The sequence below is a fragment of the Pleurodeles waltl genome, chromosome 2_2 (assembly GCF_031143425.1).
Source record: "Pleurodeles waltl isolate 20211129_DDA chromosome 2_2, aPleWal1.hap1.20221129, whole genome shotgun sequence".
In the NCBI taxonomy this organism is placed as follows: domain Eukaryota; kingdom Metazoa; phylum Chordata; class Amphibia; order Caudata; family Salamandridae; genus Pleurodeles; species Pleurodeles waltl.
In genome coordinates this window covers 868,886,509-868,912,037 of record NC_090439.1, presented here as the reverse complement: position 1 = coordinate 868,912,037, position 25,529 = coordinate 868,886,509, and the positions used below count along the sequence as shown (strand labels likewise).

The 25,529-nt window shown below is 44.8% G+C and overlaps 1 protein-coding gene across 6 annotated transcripts in view; it reads right to left on the bottom strand.

The window, feature by feature from the left end:
- Window positions 1-25,529, bottom strand: part of MATN2 (matrilin 2) — a 508,152-nt gene that overhangs the window by 318,697 nt on the left and 163,926 nt on the right. For all 6 annotated transcript variants that reach the window (XM_069220527.1, XM_069220524.1, XM_069220521.1 and 3 more), the window contains exons 4-5: window positions 23,298-23,420; window positions 1,179-1,301 (exon numbers count right to left, since the gene is read on the bottom strand). In XM_069220527.1, coding sequence (XP_069076628.1) covers window positions 1,179-1,301; window positions 23,298-23,420 — 246 coding nt within the window. The remainder of the gene's footprint in view (window positions 1-1,178; window positions 1,302-23,297; window positions 23,421-25,529) is intronic.

Sequence of the window (25,529 nt, the reverse complement as noted above, 5' to 3'; positions counted from 1 at the left end):
TGCCTATTGGAATGAGAGCCAATAGAACTGTATCATTAGCGTAGTACTGTGATGAAAGAACCTATTTTCCTAAATTAGGTGAAAATAAACAAACCTGCTTTAGTGCTAGCGGTGCATCAGCAATGTAAATTAAAAACAGGGGAAGGGCCAATATAGACCCGCCTTAGACCACTAGGAGTATCTATTTTCTTTGACAATGCTCCATTTCTCCTAGCTCTACCCTTGTCCACGTACCCTCATGTAATTGAATTATCAAATTTAAAAACTAGGTGGAACATTCCAGTTTTGCTTTTATTTCCAAAGGAGAGCCCGATTTATTGTGTCAAATGCTGTTGACAAATCTATATATGGCACATAGAGGGACTATTTCCTTTTCAAAGCATTTCCTTCAGCCAAAAGATTGAGTATAAAGCAACCATCAACTTTTGAGTGCCCTTTACAAAAACCCAGTTGGACCTTTGGGAGAACTCTTTCACCAACTGCCCACTCTCCCAGTAAACCTACCAGATGTTTCATGTAAATTTTACTAGAGATGTCCAACATGGTGACCATACAATAACTTGTGGGCGAATCATATCCCTCTTTTTTTATACAAAGGGACCCAGATACTTCCTTTCCAGCACTCTGGTAAATCATGGCCACTTATTATAGCTCCAAACACAGGGCTCAGAACTTGGGCCCACAGACTACGATTAAGTTTTATTATGTTCGAGGATAGGCCAGCTAGATCTTGGGCCCCTGAACTTCTTAGCTTTTTATTAGATCCTGAATACTACTTACAGTGGGAAGCAAAGGAAGCTCCTCCACCATCCCTAAATTCTCCACAACCACTGTATTTTCTTCTTTTACCCTATATGAATCTAAAATATACCTGACCCACTCTTCTTCGTCCACCGGCGCTGCTTTAATTTGTTTCTTCAGCCTCAGCACACTGCTTACTGTAGTCTAAAAGCCATTCCGCTATATTGGAGCTACCACATCAGTGGCTTCACTAGAAACTTATCAATTTCTCTAAATTGGGCAGGTGGTCCTTCATAAGGGGAGTGGAGACCATCGCCTCCCAACTAAAATTACATTAAAGGGTCTACCTTCACTGTTGAATCAACACACTCTTATACTTCCATTAGTGTGGCTAGAATATACCTCACGTGAACATAAAATGCCATTGCAATACTCACTGATACACTTCTTTCCATCTGCATCTAACTCGTATCCCTCGTAGCACTGACAGACATATGACCCGGGTGTATTCACACATATTTGTTCACAATCATGGCTCTCCAATGCACAAAGATCTTGAGCTGTAAATAAAAATACCATTTTAAGTAAGCAGTTATCGAGCATCTGTATAGGTATATATATATATATATATATATATATATATATATATATATACACACAATGTGTTTATATATGTGTGCAAACACATAATGAATTAGGCAGTAAGAAGACAGAAGAGTTATTAAGCTAGAAACAGTTATAGAACACTTTGTTGAACATATACAAATATTTGAAAAAACATTTCTTGTGCACCATATCAAGGTAGTTTTGTGTATGCATGCATCTACGTATATGGTATATGAGAACTATACATGGTACAAGAATCAGTGTGTGAATGGAAGTGTGTCTGTGTGGTAAGAAGTTCCATAAATGGAGACCTTCTATCATGAGGGCAGTGCTATCCATACAAAACAGTCTGAACCCTATAGCTTTCACTTGCATTTGAAGGCACTATTCACAAAGCCTTTAGTGCAGCTAAATTCAACTTAGCTGCACAAATAGAGAGATTCGTTAGAGCATGTTCACAAACTGCGAATTTCCACTTATAAATGTTCTCCCATAGAATATTACAAAGAATGGTACAATCTATTGGTGTAATATTCTGAGGGAGTAAATCTATTGTTAGTGGCTTGGAGTGAGCGTTCTAGAGAGACATTTCTTACAAAATAAGGTTAAACCCCAGAAATGTGTAAGTTCAATAAAATTTACAAATCTTTTCAAGACATACTACCATCCTGAATATGATCAGATTGTTGTTCTAGTCAAGGACAAGAGTTAGGACCTCATGTACAAATGCAAATCCATTACAAATTATGTACAGATGAAAATTTGAGATTTGCAAATCCTGTGACTCTCAATATCTGTTATTCTCAGAATCACAATGTTTGTGACTGAAAAAGGACTTTTCTTTCTGTACAAAAGCCATTTTATGAGTTAGAACATTTCTTTCCCCTTGGACCCTCTCCAATTTGTGAATGTTGAAAAAAGTGTCAGGGAGAGTTGGCAGTGGTCCATGGGAAATTTTATGAATAAAGATTTTTTTTAATGCAGCCTTGTTATTTTAAGAAAAAGAGCTGCATTAAAAAAATATATTTATATAAGCACAATCACAGACATAGTGATATGCTGGTCACCATCCCTTGCGGTCTGCCTAATAAATATTAATGAATATAAATCACCTCCTGTGATTTGGTATTTTGTGAACTGACCTATTTGTACATAGGGTGGTTCACAAAATATGATTCCATTCGTAAAACGTTGTGCACAAATCAATATTTGAGTGCTTTATTCGGTATGAAATAATTCAACCCTTAAATTACATAAACAACAATAAATAACCATAATATCAATAAAACAGTAAAATCAGCATAATCATAATTTAAAATCAGATCAAACATCATTTCCAAGAATAATAATCTAGAACGTCCCTTAAAAAAACTCTAGGTTATTACGCCAGGTAATGGCTCCCCTCAAAAACAATCCCAAACCCCTCCATACCAATACATCTGAGGCCATTTGCAGCCACATAAAAGCAGGGCGAAATTGCACAAATCCCTTTGGCCTCAGCAGGGGTAGTAAAAAACGTCTTCTAAAAGGTGCATAAAAAACTCAGAATAATGTAAAATGGGGCAAGGTATGCAGGGACACCCCGTCACAGGGACACGATCTGATAGATTTTACACCATACTGACCTAGCGGGAAGCAGAGATTATTCCTAATGACCCCCAAACGAAATCGAGTAATAAGAGTCCTTTCCCTCAGGTCAATTATTACTAGGAGGTAGGGCTCAGGACCCACCCCCATCTTTAACATAATAAAATCTCTGACCGATTGTTTCCCTAGTTCCTTTCCCTCTCTTTCAACTCTCCGCATTCTTAAGAAATTCTCCTTCACCCAATTCTTATCCTGGCTAGTCAGACCCTCTGGAGAGTAAAACAAATCCGGCTGCCCCAACTCCTGTGCTATTTTTCTTATATACATCAGCCCGGGAATGCATTTTACATTATCACAGGCCAAACAATCCCTTAAAATCTCTCTATTAAAAATATCAAAATCATTTCTCCAAATCGAAATCCATAACAAAAGGGGAGACAGCTGAATAGTATCTTGCACACACTCAAGATCTAATTCTAGATGCAGGCAGAAACCAGAGGTATTTTGACCAACGCCCAATAATCTTCTACAAAATCGATTTTCTTCAATGATGGGCACTCGGGTGTCCATATACATCCAGAGTGCTGCACCATACAACAGGACAGGGAGACATTTTCGCCTATAGATTTCAAGCAGAGGCTTAATGGGTTTGCTTCCTACTCTTACAGCAAAATCAAAAGTAGCACCAACTGAGGCATGGAAGAGCATACTCCTTCTGGCAATAGAAGGTTTCCATGAGCCTTTGTCGTCAAAGATTACCCCTAAATATGGGAATTCATTGACCCTGCTAATAGTTTGATCATCAACCTTTAGCTCCCCAACCCTGCTCAAAGATTTACCACATACCATAAAATGCGATTTCTTATAATTTATCTCTAGGCCCAGACCTGACATATAAGATGATTAAGCTCTAACAGCTTTTCGAAGACTGTTCATGGTGCGGGCCATCCGCATATGTCAACACCGGGACACTAGTGCCATTCACCTTTGGGACATCCCTACAGTGCTCCACCAAGAAATCAGACAATCCATTAGTATATAAGAGGAACAGAGTAGGGGCCAACAGACACCCCTGACGAACACCCTTGGTGAGCCCAAAAGTCTCTGAACATTCCCCATTTGACCCCACCCTCACGTTGGCAACCGATCCTGAGTGGAGGTACCGGAGCAGCTCCACAATATCAGGATCCATCCCTAACTGACTTAACCTTTCCCACAATATGGACCGATTTACCTTATCAAAGGCACAACTAAGGTCCATAAAGGCAAGATAGAGGGTACCCTTCCTAGCTTGCGTATATTTCCCAATCATCATCAGAAGATTGAGGCACTGCTCACGAGTGCCAAGACCTTCCCTAAAGCCATACTGATCCCGGCTCAAAATATCCTTTTCTGCCATCCAAGCCTCAATACGCCTTAAGATGATCCGCCCCAAAATCTTCCCAGAAGAGTCAAATAGGGAGATAGGGCGATAGGACTTCGGGTCGTTCCGATCCCCCTTTTTAAAAACTGGAATGATACAGGCCCTCCTCCAAGAGGCAGGGATTCCCACAGTAACTGCTGCGTTAAGAACATTTAAAAGAACAGGTGCCCATAGCTGAGGGCAAGATTTATACAAATCCATAGGAATGGAATCCGGGCCCGGGGCTTTATTACTAGCACTGCCCTGGAGTGCATCAATAACTTCCTGAAGCGAAAACCTGATCGCTAAGTTGGGAACCACCACACACTCTTTTTCCCAATTATTTCTTAAAGGGGTTCCCTCAAAAATTCTACAGAAGTAATTTACCCAAACCTCTGGGGCAATATTGCAGCCCAAACCCTCGGATGTCTCTGTGGCAAAGGAACCTCTATTTACCACCTTCCAGAACAAGCCAGGATCCTTCAGGACTGAGGTGCGCTCCAAATCTGCCCAGGCCTTTACTTTAACTCTATCCTTACTTTCCCTCAGGGCCCTTTTGTACTCAATTCTTGCTGCTTTCACCATGGGCCTATCTCTGGGATTGCCTTTGAGGGCCGTTTTCATGTTTGCCCTGGCATCGTAACAAAACTTATCAAACCAGCCACCTCTGCACTTGTTAGAACGACTGTCTGACAAGAATAAACTTCTATGTTTACTTAAGCTATGGCATCCATCACTTCGTTTGGGCACGGAGTCTCTCTCAAAAGTACGTCCATGAACAAGGGTAAGTTTCCCCCCACCACCCTCTCAATAACTTGTTGGGCATCTACCTGTTTCCAGCCAAGTCGCCTACCCTGATCTTTTATCTTCACGGTTACAGGACCACCCCGCCCTAATTTACTTAGAGCCCCTGGAAATTTGAAGCACACTGTGAGGGGGTTATGATCACTCATATACCTCTCCACCAGTAATCAGATTTTTCAGTAACGGGGACACAAAAATGTAGTCAATTGTGGTGCCAAACCCTCTACCCACAAATGTTGGGAGCTGGTGAGAATCTACTGCTTCAATGTCCCGGAAGTTCAAAAGGCCCAACTTCCTAAGTTCCTGAATGTTATCCACCAAATAGTCCCCGCAGTCGTAGTCAAAGGGATTTATCATTGTATTGAGGCAGCCCAGCTTAGCATTAAAATCTCCTGATACAATGGCACAGAATTCCAACCCCACCTCCTCCATTCTATATTTCAACACCTGAAGAATTGAGAAAAGGATCCCAATTTGACACCCCCCGTTCCATACAGCATTATAAAAATTAACCAGCAGAACATTAAAATTATTAGAAAAAATTACCCAAACTGGCAATATACCATGGTGGTTACAATTAATTTGGAAGGCAGCCACTATCTTGGAGAAACGTATGAGGGTAACAAGGCCCCCTTTCGAGCGACCTCAGAGGGACTGAGCTGCTGGGATGGCAAATCTATCATATCCATCCCACGCAGCCAGCCCCTCAGACCATGTTTCCTGCAGCATAATAATATCATATTCAGCCACACGCCTAACCCAATCCTGATCAGACATCTTGGCATCATACCCCGCAATATTCCAAGAAATAAGATTACACTTCGAGCCCACCCACTCCAGCGCAATCACAGTCTTGGTGCATTGTCAATTCACCCCTGCCAAGTCCGAGTTTATATTGTAAGATGTTCTCCTGCAAATTTTCCGTGGGGCATTCTGGCCTAAGGCGGGGATCCTACCAGGGTCAGGAGAGGGATCAGCACCCAGTCGCATATGATTGTAAAAGTATCCCAGGGGGGCCATACCAATTGAATATGCCCTTAAAAAGGCCTGACTGTATGAGGAGAGAAGCCGTTGAGCCAGGCCCGGATATCTGACATTTATAATCAAGATCCTTACAAAAAAAATTGCAATTTTTGCTCAGCCAATGGCCAGTTTTGTTCTTTAGTTGAGCCATAGATTCTGTTGCCCCACGGGCCAGAGCAGGAACATTTGTCAGTACTACCACATATGGGGCACATGCGGGGGGGAGATCCAGACAGGCGAATGAAGACTTTTTACTCAGCGGATTCTGATTGAACTTCCCAACCGGCTGTGGGCAGGACCCTCCAACCAGCGCAGAACCACAATCAGGCTGTCTTCCGAGGCTAAGACCATTCAGGGCCCGCTGCCCATTGGTGGGGCAGTAGTTGGGGCCAACACAGATTGAATGCAGGCACCTTGTCCCCCAGAACTCAACAAGTTATCTAGATGCTGAGGCAAACTTCCCAGGGGCCCAGCATTTTCCTCCTGTAGATTCTCATCCATACTAGGACGAGATACACAACACAGGGCCTTACACCCCCCATAAGATGGCTCACTTGGCTCCTTAGTTCGCCTAGCTGAGTAACTGCTTTTTCTATCACCGACAATTTTGCCATCACAGGTGTCAAAATACCCTCAATCATCTCCTTCAGCTTTAGCAAAAGAATGGTTGCTTCACAGCTGTAGGAAGTTGACTCTGTATGTACTATTTCAAAGTAAGAAATAGCATGCACAGAGTCCAAGGGTTCCCCTTAGAGGTAAGATAGTGGCAAAAAGAGATAATTCTAATGCTCTATTTTATGGTAGTGTGGTTGAGCAGTAGGCTTATCAGAGGTTAGTGTAGAGCATTTGTTGTACACACACAGGCAATAAATGAGGAACACACACTCAAAGACAATTCCAGGCCAATAGGTTTTTATATAGAAAAATATATTTTCTTAGTTTATTTTAAGAACCACAGGTTCAAGATTTACAATCAATACTTCAAATGAAAGGTACTTCACTCAGGTATCATAGGAACTTTGAATCAGCAAAATAGCATGTACAGTTTTGGCAAAAATGGCAATAAGCTATTTTAAAACTAGAGAGTGCAATTTTAACAGTTCCTGGGGAGGTAAGTGTTTCTTAGTTTTGCAGGTGTGTAAACCACCTACAGGGTTCAAAGTTGGGTCCAAGGTAGCCCATCATTGGGGGTTCAGGGCAACCCCAAAGTTACCACACCAGCAGCTCAGGGCTGGTCAGGTGCAGAGGTCAAAGTGGTGCCCAAAACGCATAGGCTTCAATGGAGAAGGGGGTGCCCCGGTTCCAGTCTGCCAGCAGGTAAGTACCCGTGACTTCGGAGGGCAGACCAGGGGGTTTTGTAGGGCACCGGGGAGGACACAAGTCAGCACAAAAAGTACACCCTCAGCGGCACGGGGCGGCCGGGTGCAGAGTGCAAACAAACGTCGGGTTTGCAATAGGTTTCAATGGGAGACCCAGGGGTCTCTTCAGCGAAGCAGGCAGGCAAGGGGGGGGATCCTCGGGGTAGCCACCACCTGGGTAAGGGAGAGGGCCACCTGGGGGTCGCTTCTGCACTGGAGGTCGGATCCTTCAGGTCCTGGGGGCTGCGGGTGCAGTGTTTTTACCAGGCGTCGGGTTCTTTGAAGCAGGCAGTCGCGGTCATGGGGAGCCTCTGGATTCCCTCTGCAGGCGTCGCTGTGGGGGCTCAGGGGGGTCAACTCTGGCTACTCACGGGCTCGCAGTCGCCGGGGAGTCCTCCCTGTAGTGGTGTTTCTCCGCAGGTCGAGCCGGGGGCTTCGGGTGCAGAGTGGAAAGTCTCACGCTTCTGGCGGGAAACGTGGAGTCCTTTTAAAGTTGTTTCTTTGTTGCAAGTTTTGGTTTCTTTAGAACAGGGCCGCTGTCCTCAGGAGTTCTTGGTCCTTTTAGATGCAGGGTAGTTCTCTGATGCTTCAGAGGTCGCTGGACCCTGGGGAGCACGTCGCTGTTGCAGTTTCTCTTGAAGTGGGGAGACAGGCCGGTAGGGCTGGGGCCAAAGCAGTTGGTGTCTCTGTCTTCTCTGCAGTGCTTCAGGTCAGCAGTCCTTCTTCGTCTTAGGTTGCAGGAATCTGTTTTCCTCGGATCTGGGGGCCCCCAAATACTCAATTTAAGGGTGTGTTTAGGTCTTGGGGGTTAGTAGCCAATGGCAACTAGCCCTGACGGTGGCTAAACCCACTTTGTGCCTCCTCCCTGAAGGGAGGGGGGCACATCCCTAATCCTATTGGGGGAGTCCTCCATCTGCAAGATGGAGGATTTCTAAAAGTCAGAGTCACCTCAGCTCAGGACACCTTAGGGGTTGTCCTGACTGGCCAGTGACTCCTCCTTGTTTTTCTCATTATCTCCTCCGGCCTTGCCGCCAAAAGTGGGGCCGTGGCCGGAGGGGGCGGGCATCTCCACTAGTTGGAATGCCCTGTGGTGCTGTAACAAAGGGGTGAGCCTTTGAGGCTCACCGCCAGGTGTTACAGTTCCTGCAGGGGGAGGTGAGAAGCACCTCCACCCAGTACAGGCTTTGTTACTAGCCACAGAGTGACAAAGGCACTCACCCCATGTGGCCAGCAACATGTCTGGTGTGTGGCAGGCTGGCAAAACTAGTCAGCCCACACTGGAAGTCGGGTATGTTTTCAGGGGGCATCTCTACGATGCCCTCTGGGGTGTAGTTCACAATAAAATGTACACTGGCATCTGTGTGCATTTGTTGTGCTGAGAAGTTTGATACTAAACTTCCCAGTTTTCAGTGTAGCCATTATGGTGCTGTGGAGTTCGTGTATGACAGACTCCCAGACCATATACTCTTATGGCTACCCTGCACTTACAATTTCTAAGGTTTTGCTTAGACACTGTAGGGGCATAGTGCTCATGCACCTATGCCCTCACCTATGGTATAGTGCACCCTGCCTTAGGGAGTGCCATGTCGACTTAGTCATTTTCTCCCCACCAGCACACACAAGCTGGCAAGCAGTGTGTCTCTGCTGTGTGAGGGGTCACCAGGGTGGCATAAGACATGCTGCAGCCCTTAGAGACCTTCCCTTGCATCAGGGCCCTTGGTTCCAGGGGTACCAGTTACAAGGGACTTACCTGGATGCCAGGGTGTGCCAATTGTGAAAACAAAGGTACAGTTTTAGGGAAAGAACACTGGTGCTGGGGCCTGGTTAGCAGGCCTCAGCACACTTTCAAATCATAACTTGGCATCAGCAAAGGCAAAAAGTCAAGGGGTAACCATGCCAAGGAGGCATTTCCTTATAACAGCTCATTAGCTCGCTGGAATTTATACCACCATATAGCTCCTTGGAACAAGAGAAGCTTTCATTTTAGGGACAGATTTCTTCAGTGTCTTTTTCTTCCTTGGCGGGGGGCTGCACTTATCCATAGAACAGGCCACAGGAGAAGACAGCAAAAGCCTTTTGCTTCTTCTCGAAGGCCCTGGGTCGCCAGAGTCCCCTAAATTCTTTGCATGGTCACGCTCTGATACAGCACACAGCTCTCCTCCATGGTGGACCACCACCCCCTCCTCCTCCTCCAAAGCCACTGAGGGATCACTGGCTAATGAGACATGACCCCAATCCTCCAACTCCATAGATAGCCTCCTCTCCGCCAAGTCAATTTCCTTTGTCACAACCCCAACCGCTCTCGCAAGAAAGGAGTCCAAGGTGGTATTTACATTGCCCTCCCTGCCACCTCCACCACTCATGGCTCCATATAGTTGGGCCTTTTTCCGCCCCATTTAACAAACAATAGCTCCCCACCGAGGGCAGCAGCAGCAGGATACGCAGTTTGAGACAAGGGTTTTCAGCAAAAAACTCTCCAGGGGCTAATACAATAAGTAGTCACCAAAAAGGAAAAAACTTACCATCCCCGGCAAGATGAAAGGGGGGTGGCCCAGCCCAGCCTCTAACGGTCGATGACTGGCGCAGGACGGGCCCGCCCTCAGCCCGGGCTTGGCCCGGGCACGTCCCGCGAAGCGGGCACGCAAATCAGGTTTAAAGGGGCCAAAGGTCCCACCCCTCCTGCTGCCGAAGTCCACAACGTGTGACCCCTTTTTGCGAATGTAATGATGGTACATGTGACTCTAGGGGCCATATGTATCAACTGATTTAGCATTCCCAAATGGTGCGAATCACTATATTAGCCTTTCTTAATTTATGAAAGGCATTTGCAGGCCAATTTTAGAGAACTGCAAAAAATAATGATTCCTTAAAATAGCGACTCTAATTTGCAACTCGCAAATAGGTAGTCGCAAAATCAATATATGAACCATTTGCAAATTGTGAATGGTTGCAAAATGGTGATTTTGCATGTGCAATTTACCACCAACTCAAATCAGGTGGTAATCAGGTGCAGCCTATGTAAACAGTCCAAGAGTGCATCAGCATCTCCCACAATGGCTGCTCTCTACATCATGGCGAGGAGTGCCTCAAATATCATAACTGATTTAGTGGCCATATTTCCTGGTAGTACAGATGATTCTTATATTTTTAGGCATAGTGAAATCTGCACACGGCTACGGTGAGTTTGGAGAAGGATTCCTACTTGGTAATTTTCCACTAAACTGTGTAGCATAGATTACAGAAGCAGTAACTGATGACAATGACCCATAATTTGCTTTTATCATAGTAGGACAGTGCATATACAGTGCACTCATTCATCCTCACACCACATTTGAACCCATCAGCTCCAAGTGAACAGTGCTACAATGCAGCACATAGGAGAACATGAACCATGATAGAGAGGACTTTTGGCTTGCTCAAGAGTTGCTTCAGGTGTTTACACAAAAGCGGCGGGGCATTACAGTACAGTGCCAAAACCAGCTGTAAAATCATGGCTACATGTGCCATGTTACAAAATATAGCAACATTAAAAGGCATACCCTTGGGCCTCTCAAATTCAGATTCGGATGATGATGATGAACCATGACCACCCCATCAATCTGCAGATGGATCAAGAGCAACAGAAGGCAGACAAAGACGTGCTGAAATAACACACAATTATTTTTAATGTAAGTAATGGTGAGACCAAGCATTTCATAATCTTGCTGAAGGTATCATACTTATTGACTTAACTTTAGGTCAGATATGCCAGCACTCAAAAGAAGTTTTCAAAAGTACAAGTTGTGCTTAAATCAAATGTGTCACCACAAACATGACAAATGTTTTGTAATGTCCCAAAACAATAACCACAGATACATGTCTTTATCACTTTTTCCATCCATGCACTCCACTAGGCCGCTCAGTGGGCTCAGCACTATGTCTTGGTGAGGCCTCTGAAGCTGCACTATGTCTGGAACTCTGACACCTATTTTCCATCACAGGGGCAGTAACACTACTGAGGCTGGAGAGCTGGGTGGATGGTCCTCCACCAGTTTGCCTTGCCTCCGCAAGTTGTTTTTGCTACCTTCTCCTTGGCCCGTGTCCGTAAGTCATACCATTTCTTGTGGATTACCTTGACTGAGCGCTGAGTGACACTCACTGCACTGATCGTGGCCTGGATGTCCTTTCAAATTTCCCTTTTTTCACTCTGGTACCTGCAGTGAGCTCTTCCCAAAGAGCGTATCATGGCTCTTCACAATCTCATCTGTGAGCACCTCCAGTTCTTGCTCACTGAATTTTAATTTTCTTTTGCACTCTCCAGCCTCCTCGGTATTCCAATCAGTGGCCATGATGAGTTAGGTGTTAAAAAAAACACTCCAAACAGGCTGCAAAGTACTGTGCTACAACAATCTGCCTCCTCCTCTGCCTCTGTGTTCTGGCTGGAAACAGCATGGATTGCCTCACTTCCTCATTGAGAGGTCATCAAGCTGCTCCGAAATGCGACATTTGCAATAACCTAATTGCGATTTCCTATTTTTGGTAATCACAGATTGTGAATCCAAAGGAATCGCAAAAGCATTAGTAATTTGTGTGATACATTGCAAATTGCGATTACCAAATAGCAATTCAGTAAAATTCTCTACTTGGTAATTGCAAATTCTGTTCTTGATACATATAGCCCATTGTTCTAACGTATTCCTTTCGTAATAAACACACACACATGTTTAACAAACAACAATTGTCATAGGGGCCCACTTTAATGTCTAGATTAATTGAGGCAGTCGCTAATACGCCTACGCCTACGCCTATTATTTTCTTCCTTATGGCTTTACTTGCCTGATGATGCATGTAACCTCACCGACAGACTCACCAAGCCCCTGGCTTTGTATGCAGAACTCTTTTGACTGCCTTCTTCCCAGACTTTTCCTTCCTGGCCTGCCAGTTCTCAACCCATAACCACCAGGGACAGGAGCAGCCCAAGGAAAAACAGGGTTAAAAGAAGGGAGTGAGAGGAATAGGAAAAATAGGAGGTTTGGGGGAACAACGTTCCCCATCATAATTTAAAAAGGGAAAAAAAAATATACATGACATACCCAAGGCACAAGACTGGAAAATACAACGAAAATTACACAATGTAACACCCACAATAAAACCTCTTTAAAATGTAAGCGTATATATTGGAAAAAGAACAAATTATCTAGGAGAACGAAATAGAAAATACATTTAAAAATTTACTAATTTATAGGTTTCATTTATTTTTTATTAAAAGCTAAAATAAAACTAAAAGTAGCTATAGTTACCAATTAATTTCCAGATGTTAATTGCTATTTGTTCCCACTCTATTAGTTGTGGATTATTTTAATTATTTCATTTCTTTTGCCCTAAAATATGATTTGAATGTTAATTTTTAGCTCACTTTAGTACTTCTTTAAAATCTAAATGTATATTTTAATGAAGATGAAACCAAGTACCTTGTTATTTATTGTTGGAAAAACATTTAAGTTACTCTTAAAAATTGTGTTCACTTTCATTTTAATTTGAAAAACTTTGAATTTTGAATTCCAACTAAAATGAAGTAATGGGCTCATTCATTTTGAAGTCAGTATTCTATTGGCTAACTTCATAAATAAAATTACCAGGATCCCTCACTCTTGTTTTTTAAACATTTATATTAGGAAGCGCCGTGATCGAGACCTGTGGGGCAGGAGCCCTTTAAAGTTGATTAGCGCTCCCGCCGTCGCGGGAAGCGCCGTGATTGAGACCTGTGGGGCAGGAGCCCTTTAAAGTTGATTAGCGCTCCCGCCGTCGCGGGAAGCGCCGTGATCGAGACCTGTGGGGCAGGAGCCCTTTAAAGTTCATTAGCGCTCTCGCCGTCGCGGGAAGCGCTGTGAAGGAGTCCAGTGGGGTAGGAGCCCTTTAAATTTGATTAGCGCTCCCGCCGTCGCGGGAAGCGCCGTGAAGGAGTCCAGTGGGGCAGGAGCCCTTTAAAGTTGATTAGCGCTCCCGCCGTCGCGGGAAGCGCCGTGATCGAGACCTGTGGGGCAGGAGCCCTTTAAAGTTGATTAGCGCTCCCGCCGTCGCGGGAAGCGCCGTGAAGGAGTCCAGTGGGGCAGGAGCCCTTTAAATTTGATTAGTGCTCCCACCGTCGCGGGAAGCGCCGTGATCGAGACCTGTAGGGCAGGAGCCCTTTAAAGTTGATTAGCGCTCCCGCCGTCGCGGGAAGCGCCGTGATCGAGACCTGTGGGGCAGGAGCCCTTTAAAGTTGATTAGCGCTCCCGCCGTCGCGGGAAGCGCCGTGATCGAGACCTGTGGGGCAGGAGCCCTTTAAAGTTGATTAGCCCTCCCGCCGTCGCGGGAAGCGCCGTGATCGAGACCTGTGGGGCAGGAGCCCTTTAAAGTTGATTAGCGCTCCCGCCGTCGCGGGAAGCGCCGTGAAGGAGTCCAGTGGGGCAGGAGCCCTTTAAATTTGATTAGCGCTCCCGCCGTCGCGGGAAGCGCCGTGATCGAGACCTGTGGGGCAGGAGCCCTTTAAAGTTGATTAGCGCTCCCGCCGTCGCGGGAAGCGCCGTGAAGGAGTCCAGTGGGGCAGGAGCCCTTTAAATTTGATTAGCGCTCCCGCCTTCGCGGGAAGCGCTGTGATCGAGACCTGTGGGGCAGGAGCCCTTTAAATTTGATTAGCGCTCCCGCCGTCGCGGGAAGCGCCGTGAAGGAGTCCAGTGGGGCAGGAGCCCTTTAAATTTGATTAGCACTCCCGCCGTCGCGGGAAGCGGCGTGAAGGAGTCCAGTGGGGCAGGAGCCCTTTAAATTTGATTAGCGCTCCCGCCGTCGCGGGAAGTGCCGTGATCGAGACCTGTGGGGCAGGAGCCCTTTAAAGTTGATTAGTGCTCCCGCCGTCGCGGCACGTGCGCGGGCGGCGCCCAGGCGAAGCCCGGGCCAAGGGCGGGCCCGTCCTTGCCCGTCATTGCCAGGAAGAGGCAGGGCAGGGCCACCCCCCTGACATTTCTCCAAAAAATCTCTGGACTGGACACCTACGAACATAGGGCTGCCTGAAGGTACTGTGACGCTTTGTCTGCTCCCCTTTCCTCTCAACCTTCCCTATAACTGTCGTGCTGCGTTTTGCTGAGGGGGCAGGAGCCCTGTAAATCCAACTTTCTATCTGGACTGGCCGTAAGGCCCATTGCACGAAGGAACCCTCTGTCCCTCGCCTGATATCGACGGGAAGAGGTTGGTCTGGGCCCCCCCCTCTTTATCTTTGTGTTTTAAGCTGGTCCCCTAGTGTTTAGAGCCCTTTCTCTCCTTTATACTAAGGGAATTTGCTTTAGACATACGAATACAGCTCTCCGAGTTACCGGCCACTAAGTAAAATATGGGCAAAAGGAAGCACTCAAAACTAAACACCTCAACAAATTTAAAAGACAGTTCATCTATATTAAAATACATCTCTGGGGCGATGGGAATGATAGATAAGCAAATTGCTTCTGTTGAAGGGAAAATGTCATTATCTAAAGAGCAATCTCGTGATTCATTAGGGTCTGTACTACCGCACCATAACTCCCCATCTAGTGAACTTGGGGACGGACTTTCAAAAGTAAGGTTTACAAATGGTTGTATTAAAGACTCCTCGAACATAATCTATTCTATGGATGAAATATCCCCTGTTGCTAAGCGACCAAGGAAACCGGAGACGGGCCTGGTGGACATGACCTCAAAGAAAACGCCAGTGATAGACTTAATAACTACTCCAATTAAAAAACATTCAAAAAAACTAACCCGGAAGAAGCCCCCAACCTTAGCAGGAGACACTGTTCGATCACTCCTCATAAATCTCCATGAGATAGTAAACTCATTGAAATTATCTATCGGAGCCACTCTGGACTCAATGTCGGAGCGCCTAAAGGGGGTGGAGTCTAGTCTTGAGGCAGGCCTTGAAACAATAAAGTCCTTACAACGGGAAGACACGCATTTTACAAGCAAGGATCCCGGAAACACATTGCGGTCCTTTTAACACGAGAACAACACACAATCTATTCCGTCTAACAGGCCATTTAGAATACATCGAAACGTTAACTCCCAGCCTCACCCAATAGCCCCAACCTCACCCAATAGCTTCTTCTATGAACCAATATAACCAACCCTTATTTTTGCCTCATAATCTTTCTTCAGATAAAAAAGTTCTAAATCCCACTTTATGCAAGACAGCGAGTAGTGCTATGCGCAGGGCAGCGAATACCTATCCCTATTCAAATCCGGGGAGAAATATAAATAGCAGGCCTAGATCGCCGAATCTCGCTTACCTCCCTAGTGACTTGTTACATCTTCCCCCGGAGGCTACACCATATGTTGTGGTCTTGGCTAATGTTCCACCGATAAATGGCCAACAGCGAGAAACTTGGACGGCCTTGAGAAACAAGGCCCTTAATTGGATCGGGGCCTGAATGAGCCCTGGAATGGTGAGGACTCTTTTTGATGATATAAAAATGGTCAGAAGAATTAAATGGATAGGAACCAGTAGGAAAGCGCTGATGGGAGATTGTGTGGTCCTTTCTTTTGGCTCACCAAATTTAGTGAATAGGATTATTCTTGACTTAGGAGCCAGACAAGCTACTTTACAAGGAATCTCGCTATTACCCCTGGGATATTTTTATCAAAGACCAGAGGGGAACAACTCCACCTGCTCACAGCGAGCTGTAGCACCCTCATCCAGCCCAGACTTGCCTATAATGTGCAATAGATTCTATCCCCTTTCAACGCTGGAAAATACAGACTGACTGGACATGAAACAGTTAGCTCTCCATGATAGAGAAGCACAGATAAAACATAGATCAGGGACGGAACTACAAAAGGAAGATACATCACATACAACGGTTTCTATAAGGAATGAGATATTACCTCATCTAAGCCAGGGCAATGATGAATCTAGTAATATACCAAATACCTCTATGGGCAATATCCCCCCTCCTTACCCAAAGAACCAGCCCTGCAATTTTAAACAGAATACTAACCAGAAACCTGAAATAGTCTTACTATTCTGGAATATTGCAGGTCTAGCAAATAAGTTAGGCAACAAGATCTGGGTTAATTTTTTAGAAGACTATCTATGTGTTTGTCTACAAGAGACATGGCTTTTAACCCCTGCCCATTTAAACGGCTACAAAATATTCCACACCCCTGCTGAGCAGTCCAGGTATGGTAGACCTAAAGGGCACTGTGTACATATATCTCTAATAAGTTGCCCTTACAGAACTTAGTGATGCAATTTACGAGTCCATACTACCAAATGATAGAGAGTGACGTAGATCACAATACCCACCTGGTCATTATTAATTTTTATAATAACGTTGCTCCAGGAGAATTTTCCAACACTCTCGTGGAAATGGGAAATGACTTAAAAAAAATATGTGAAAAAAATAACTGTGAGATCCTATTGATATGGGGTGGTGATTTTAACGTCCATCCGTGCAAAGAAAATTCAGATAAGATATGTGGATGGGACTCGGAAGGTCTAGGTGCAAGCCTCCACTTCTCTCACAACACCCAAGGAGATGAAATGAATTTGCTAGCTCAAACCTATAACCTATCCTTTGTAAATGAATTATTCTTGGACGAACCACACTTCAAACCAACGTATAACGGAAGGGGTGTAAATACAGTGATCGATTATGTCCTAATGTCCACTCACTTCGCACACCATCTTACAAACTATACCTTGCACGACATCGCAATTAGTGATCACTACCCCCAGAGCATAAATCTCTTACTATCCCCCCTTTTAGCAGCTAGGGAAGACAGTATCACACTGGTAGATGACATTGAACTGGTGCCGCGCAATGGATACACTATGAAGTGGTCTCAGACAGATCCCAAGTCTTTATTAAAACAGGTAATATGCCAATGTAAACATGCTTTCGCAGACTGCTTAAGAGAGAACCCACATCCAGGACAATGTCTAAGTGCGTTTACGATGATTACTCAAACCATAAAAGAAGCCCTCACTATTAGAAGTAGTAAGACAGGGAAAAAAAGGACGTGCGGATGGTTTGACCGTAACTGCACTCAAGCACATAAGAGACTGAAAAAGGCCCTAAATGCCCCAAAAAGATGCGTGAGTGACATACGTAAACGCAGACAGGAATATAAGACAGCAATAAAGGAAAGGAAATTGACTATAAAAACAAACTTGTGGGAAACCCTCCATATAGCAAGTCGTAAGAAAGATAATATACTTTTCTGGCAGACAATAAATTCCCCCGTGTTAGGGGACAGAGACATTCCTAGGATGGAAATCGCCATCTCCGAAGAAGATTGGGTAGCACATTTCTCTAATATATATTCACTGACAAGTGATTTATTAGACCATACACATGACCACGATCACCAGGAAGGTCCGCGCCTTGATATAACCCCCCAATTTAGCCTTCAGGAGGTTGAGGAAGCTATAATTGAAAGCAAATCAGGGAAAACGCCAGGCCCTGATGGCGTTCCGATCGATATATTTAAGGCCAATATTGAGCTGTGGGGGCCTGTACTGACGCAGACGTTGAGGGCTATCTGCACATGCGGACCCCCACCATCTTGGAGAGTCTCCAACATAATTCCAATATATAAAAAGGGTGACGGCCTTAATCCAGCCTGCTACAGGCCAATTTCCCTGCTGGACACAGCAGCTAAACTAGCAGGGAGAATAATCCTGAATAGGCTGCAATCATGGGCAGAGGAAAAGAACGTTCTATCCCCGGTCCAGTATGGATTCCGGAAAGGAATCGGAACAGTAGAAAAAAGTTTAAATTTAAGTCTCATCATTGGAAAGTATACTAAGATTAGAACAGGCAATCTGTACCTGGCCTTTATTGACTTATCATCAGCTTTCGACTGTGTAATCCATGATAAATTGTGGGACATTTTAAATAGCATGGGGGTGGAACTAGCCTTAATTCAATTTATCCGCGAAATGTACACAGGGTGCAGAGCAAGAGTGAGGTACGGCCTAAAAGGGGAATGTACTCGCCCCTTTGGTCTACACAGAGGAGTGCGCCAAGGCTGCATTCTCGCTCCGTTCCTGTTTTCAATGTATATAAACAATCTAGACAAAGAATTGGCCACTAGGTGTAAAGACGTACCACAAATAGATAAGCAACCTGTCCCAGCATTACTTTACGCAGACGACGCAGCATTAATGGCCAGGACCCCAATAGCTCTCCAGAAACTTCTAACAACCTGCATTACATACATGACACAGCTGGGACTTACTGTCAATCGCTCCAAAACCTTTATCATGAACTGCGGAAGGAAGCGCAGCAAGACTTATAACACCACCATTTTAGACAGCAAGGTCGAAATCGTGCAAACCTTTTCATATCTGGGCATAACATTTGATAAGCTGGGTTCCTGGGCCAACTGCAGGAAGATGAAGAGAGTACACCTGATTAAAACAACGATGGCACTACAACTCTTCTCCAAAAGGCTTGGGGGGATTACACCACCTAACATGATAAAGATCTATAAAGCCAAGTGTATTCCGGCCGTTACGTATGGGGCAGGAATTTGGGGACATACAAACTGTGATCTAGTGCAGACAGTGGAAAATGACTTCCTACGACATCTGTTGAGGGTACCAAAAGGCACCTCATCGTATGTCACACACTCGGAACTCGGGGTTCCCTACATTGCAGACTTGATAAAGATCCAGCCACTACTACTATGGCATAAAGTCTGGACTTCGGAACACACCAGTTTTAATAAGGCTATCTTGACCGACTGTACGAAATCATTATATACATCAAGGGTACCATGGTTAAAATACATTATGACCTTTTTCGAAAAAATGGGCAAGCAAGACTACTATACAAGCCCAATCTCTTTGCGGAAGATATCCAGGAAGGACCTGAGTACCTTGGCATTAAACTATCTAGAAGACATACGTTGGGAGGTGGAATAAAAAAAAACCTCAGTCATTTATAATCAAATAATTCTGACGGCTGAGGGCATGCAGCCGTACTTGGCAAACATGGTACTCCCTCGCCACCGTTACGTTCTGACAAGATTTAGGCTAGACACATTCCATCGTCTAGTTTCATTTCCAATTATGAACGATTGGACCACTGTGTTAAAACCATGTCCCTGTGATGCAAAAACACTTCAATCTACAATCCATGTGGTTTTATTCTGTAATCTTTACGCCTACCAGAGGAAGCGTCTAGTTGTTCCGCTTTTAAGGTCAATTAATCTCCCCCAGTGTTGCACAGCCTATGTCTGCCTCCAGTCACTATCTTCTCTAGAGATGTGCGGAATTTTAGCTAATTTTTTATGTTCTGTATTAAAGATAAGGAAATCTATGGGGGAGGTGATCGAATTGTAACTTATTGTGATAGGGTTTTTTATTTTATTTATTGATATACTAGACTGATTTATTGTTGTGTGCTTTTAAATTTTTTATTATTTTATCTACTCGACTTTTTATTATATATTGAAATGTATGTATCATAATTGGAGATCTTTTATGACTGTTATGTCTTTAATGACTTGTTGAAAGTCGAATAAAGATTTTGTACTACTACTACTACTATTAGGAATCCAATTGTACGTTACATATATTTTAGCACTGAAGATATACAAAATTCTGTGTGGTTTAAATTATTTGCTTTGTTTGGTTTGTTTATCACTGCCTCATCACCTGCTCCTTTTTGCTTTGACGCCTTTTATTGGAGCTGATCATTTGGACTCAAATATAATTGTTTTGGGAAACTCTAGTGAAGAACAAGCTGAACTTTTCCTTCTAGACTAATTTTGTGTTACTGACATATCAACATGTCAAAATATTGAAAGTTTGGATGTGGTGAATACCACACAGTATCCATTCTGCACAAATTTTAAATTTGTTACTGTTCAACTACTCCTGGGGGGCTCAATTTAAGACATCACATCCTGGGCTGTTGGCTGTTGTCTAATTAGCAAGAAGCACATAATATCAACTCTTAAGTGCGTGGAGTGAAACATTATACAAATGTGCCCGTGACCAGCCATCTTGTCTCTGTGTAATTGTCTTTGATAAAGGAGAATAAATGGTCAGACAGAGAAACACTGAATGGTGAAAGGCGAGGTGTTGTTTAGTACACTGTTCATTTTTACTACGCCAGTAGGATTCGGTCAGTTTGAAGTTTTCACTTACACCTCCATACCACAGAGCGTGCCTTAGAGGACTCTGATCTATTATTTCTTTTTTAATTGCCATTCTGACACTGTTGAAATTTCAAATTAAATACTTATGCTTTCATCCCAAGGTCAGGGGATTTCCTAATTCGACCAGTAACAAACAATATCAACCAAAGTGGGATCACAACATGTACAATAAATTCACAGGCACTTTTGGGATTTTCCAGGGGATTATTGGCCAAGTATAAATTGGTGGACTTTTGCTCTGGAAAACGACCCATAGTTCGTCCAGGCAATTAGAGCACTCAGATTCAAGGATCCAAATTTGGAACCATGGATTTGAAAGGAATGATGGGATAAAGGTTGGATTTGCCAATATCTGCGGACTGGATCTGTAAATCCTCCACAATTAAAATGGCCACGATATACAAAAGTGTTTATCTAATAAAGCACAACTTTTTAAATGTTAAGATCTCAAATACTACTGAACAGATTTACAGCAAAGCAATTCAAGCATGATTTCTGAGTAAAGTTCTGTTTGCATGCTAAGTTGGGTGTAAATAGATTTTACATTTTTGAATGTAGGTGCAAGCAAAGTTTCCTATGGGACATAAAATGGGAAAACACATCTTTTCCATCCCCATTTTAACTTTATTTTTCCTGCATGGATCTGCATGAAAATTGGCATGATGCTACTTAGATCAGCGGTTCCCAACCTGTGGTCTGCGGGCACCCAGGGGTCTTTGACACAAGGGCCTCTCATCTCTCCATAGCCTATCACATGCAATTAATTTGTTTTATAGCACGTCTCATACGAGTGTAGAGTATTGGAGCACTTTACAGGGGACTACAAGGTGTAGGATTCACATGTCATCCATACTGGTATGCATTTTCTAAGAGTGCTTGGTCTGGAGAAGCACAACCTTAGAATTCCCTGATTTACAAAGGATTTTGTTATAGCTTAAGACCTTTTTACCACTACTTTTGGATTTGAACAGTTTAAAGATTGTGTTTTTTCATTGAGGCAGTCTTTAGACGGGCAAACGTGGAATACTAGGCACTTACCTCAAATGAGAGGCACTTCGAACTCAGTAGCGTAACAAAACTTGAGGGGGCCCACCTGCAAAGTACATGCAGGGGCCCCCTCCCAGACTCAGTCAGGAACTCTCAGGCCAGGGTAAAGGGTTGAGGGGGCTCCTGGAGCTCAGTCCTCCTCCCCACTGTGGGGGCTGTGGGAGCTAATGTTGCGCCACTGTATGAACACTGTAATTTGACACAGTATCCCAGATTTAAGAAAGTTTTGCAGTTTCTTCAATTTGGGGTGGTTAGACTAAGGACTTTCTAAGCAGTGGAAAGGGAGACCATTTTGGATTTGTAGGGGTACTAAGTGACCAAAAACACAATATTTAGTAAAATAACCAACATTGTTGAGTCTTTCTAAACAGAGGGGAGAGAGTGTGTGTGTGTTTTGGTCTGTGTATATGCAAAAATTCCTGGTGAAGGCCAACAGACACCTCACCATACCCCACTAAAAGCACCTGTACCCAACTATTTACCGGAAAATGCATTTATTAGGGGGCTGTAACCTCGCTCCCCTATCCCACCCCCAAAACTATGCCCCTGCAAAAGCATAGAGACTCACCGCTCAATGAGCAATACACAAACACCTTACTGCAAATACGATCTGGGAAGAATATTTGTCCTACATTGTCACAGATGTCAGTCTGCAATGGTTAACCCAAAACCAAATGGAAACTCTTCAGATTGGGCAAAGTGCTGCGAGGCCCTACTAATGGCAGAATGTGCACTTTACAAATGCAGGTAAGATAACTACCAAAACATAACATATGAACAGGTGTATCTTACTCATTGTAGATGTTAATTACTCAAGAATATCAGGTCTGATAAACAAATCATGTACGTTTCATCCTAAGCAGCCTAGGATGCATCTTAGTCATGAGTCTTCATGAATAATACTTGTTTAGTCACATAATAAGTATTTATTTTTGTGGAGAACAAAGCTTTTCTCCATGAGTAAGCATGGCTTACTCCTAGACATACATGAGAAAATCACACCTTAAACCTCTAGTAAAAAAAAAGCCTACTCCACTGAATTGCTTTGTAAACCTGGCCTTGAAATTCAGAGTAATTCACACTTAGGAAACGAGTAAGACAGAACTACTCGTAGAAAAAAGCTTTTTTAATTTGGCTTAAGTTTTGAAAATGTTGTTAGTCTAACCTTTCTCTTTACACACAGTTTAAGCTTGAGTGATAAATCTGCGGTGGCTGCATTAATGTAAACATAAACATTTGACACTGCTGTGGAACATGGCCAGATCTCAAGATGGCTAATCAATGGAAAGTATATCGGCGTTCTGAAGACATTTTAGCTGGCCTCGACTTTCAAAAACAATAGTATCAGAAGTCAACTTAGCCAGCATATCTGCCGTGTTTTGTGTCTTGCTTGTGTATTTGTGAAATTCAATAAACTTTAATAATAGGACGTTTCTCTAAATGACAAACGTGTTTGACAGCCATGTCTGTGTACGACGACAGCGGGTGGCCTGCATACATGTGTGCTCCCCACCCCGTAGAACTTGCATGGTTCACGGTTTTACAGTAGGAAAGAAGTGAGGCGGGGTGCTTACTGCTGCAGGTCTTCCGGTCCGGATTGAGCAGGTATCCTGCTTGGCATATACACGAGTAGGAGCCTGGGGTGTTGATGCAAAAGTGAGCGCAGCCGTGCGCCGCTGTGGCACAGAGATGGGTAACTGAAAAGGAAAATACAAATGGTCAGGTGAGCAAATGAAAGCAGCGTCATCGTCATATTTTCACATAACAGTGCTGTTGGACCTGGCCCTTTTACAGGGTCATTCCCCAAACTTTTTGCCTTTTCCTCCTTATTTTTCTGACCCTTTTTGGTTCACGTTATGACTCTTTACCACTGCTAATCAGTGCTAAAGTGCATGTGCTCTCCCTTGTAAACTTGGTATGATTGGCTTATACCTAATTGGCATATTTAATTTACCTATAAGTCCCTTGTAAAGTGGTATCTCTATACCCAGGGCCTGTAAATTCAGTGCTGCTAGTGGGCCTGCAGCGGTGCTTGTGTCACCCACTGAAGTAACCTTTCAAACCTGTTTCAGGCCTGCTAGCACAAGGCCTGTGTGCACAGTTTTCTGACGCAGGGACCTGGCATCTAAATTTACTTGCCAGGCACAGAACTCCCCTTTTACTACATGTAAGTCATGACTCTGGTGTTTTGCAGCTTGACTCCAATCCACGTCTGGGCAGAGAGACAGTAGGGCTTTGTGCATACTTTTCAGACAGCCTGTACACAGGGAGGCTGGAGGTGACACAGAGGGCACTTACATACTGAATAGTCTTCCTGGGCTAAAGGCTGTGCTCTGGCCTCACAAAAAAGGGTTGTTTACCCCCATCTGATGTTTGGAGCCTGTCCTGGAGGAGAGAGGGGGGGCACTCCCAGAACCAGTTGTAACTGGTTGGAACCTCCTCTCCCCTCTCTTTGCGAAACACACTGAGTATAAGTACAGGGGATTTTTCCCCACAATGTAGACATGAGTAGACATTCTTGGGACTCCAGAGACTCTTCTGGAACTGGGCACGGAATGCTGCTGAATGGACTCACCAGGACCCACCTTGGATTGCTGCTGCTGTGCTGACCTGTAACCTGCTAGGTCACTAGGAGGAACTGCCACCATCTGCATCCCTTGTGCTGGCCTGTTGTTGGGCCTGCTAGCCCTGTGCTTCCCTCCCCTCTTCTGTCTCCAGGAGCGGGGTGCCATGACCCCTGACCCCTGCAACTCCCCAGTCCAATGAGTGCTCCTTTTCATCAGCTAAATTTGCCCTGCGAGTGCTTCGGCATCGTGTTGCTTAGTGCCTTGGAAGCATTCCCGTATGCTGCCTGTAGCACCTGAGGAGTGCCTTCTCGTAGGGCCTTTAGAGAAAACTCACCACCGCGACCCGGGCTCTAAGTAACTGCCCTGCGCTGAGAAGCTCTCATCTGGGCTCTTCTTTCACCGTCGTGACCCGGGCTGGCTAAGCGCAACCAAAAGCGTGCTCCACATTGTGCCCTCAGGGGACCAGAACTCCGTGAAGTGCCCCCGGGGCACCACCAGGCTCTTGTTTGTGAGCCTCATTACTGCTGCGGTCCGGGAGAAGGGCTAAGGACTGGCTCGTGCACCATCTCAAGTGCAACTGGTAAGAGCGGGTGGGAAGCCTCATTGGAGGCCCCTGGTCCACCAGGCCTCCAATCTCCTCGTGGAGCGTGAGGCCGGAGGGGAGTCCTCAATGGAGACTCCCCACCCCTAGGGCCCCCTTCGCCATGAAAGAGATTGCGGGTGGGAGGTAGCCTCACTGGAGGCCCCCGCACTGACCGGTCTCTCTCCCCTTTTTTTCCCCGTAGTACCGCCCCCCCCCTTCGTTGGAGGGCCCGTAGTGGCCCATAGAGGGAACCCGAGGGATCGTGGGTCCCAGGAGGGGCCCTGTCCTGCAAACCCAAAGGGGATGTGTACTGCCCTACCCCCAGGATCAACACCCGGCCCCCATTTTGCGCAGGGAGCGCCAGGGGCCCCGCCTGGCCTCATCGCAGCACTAGGGGTGCCTTGGCAGCATAAAAACAGGTACTTTCAAAGAACGTAAGACTTCAGGTGTTCCTAGTATGGACGTGATGGATTAATTATGTTAGCCTGTGTCTTTTTGCGCCATATATTTGCTGATGTGCCTTTTAGGGGTCAGACATGCTGTAGTGTGTTGATTACTTGCCATGTGGTTTTATAATGTTCCTGATTTAGGCATGTATGATACTTTTATGACAAGTGCATTTATTTCTTTACTGTGATTCCTGACTACTGCTTATG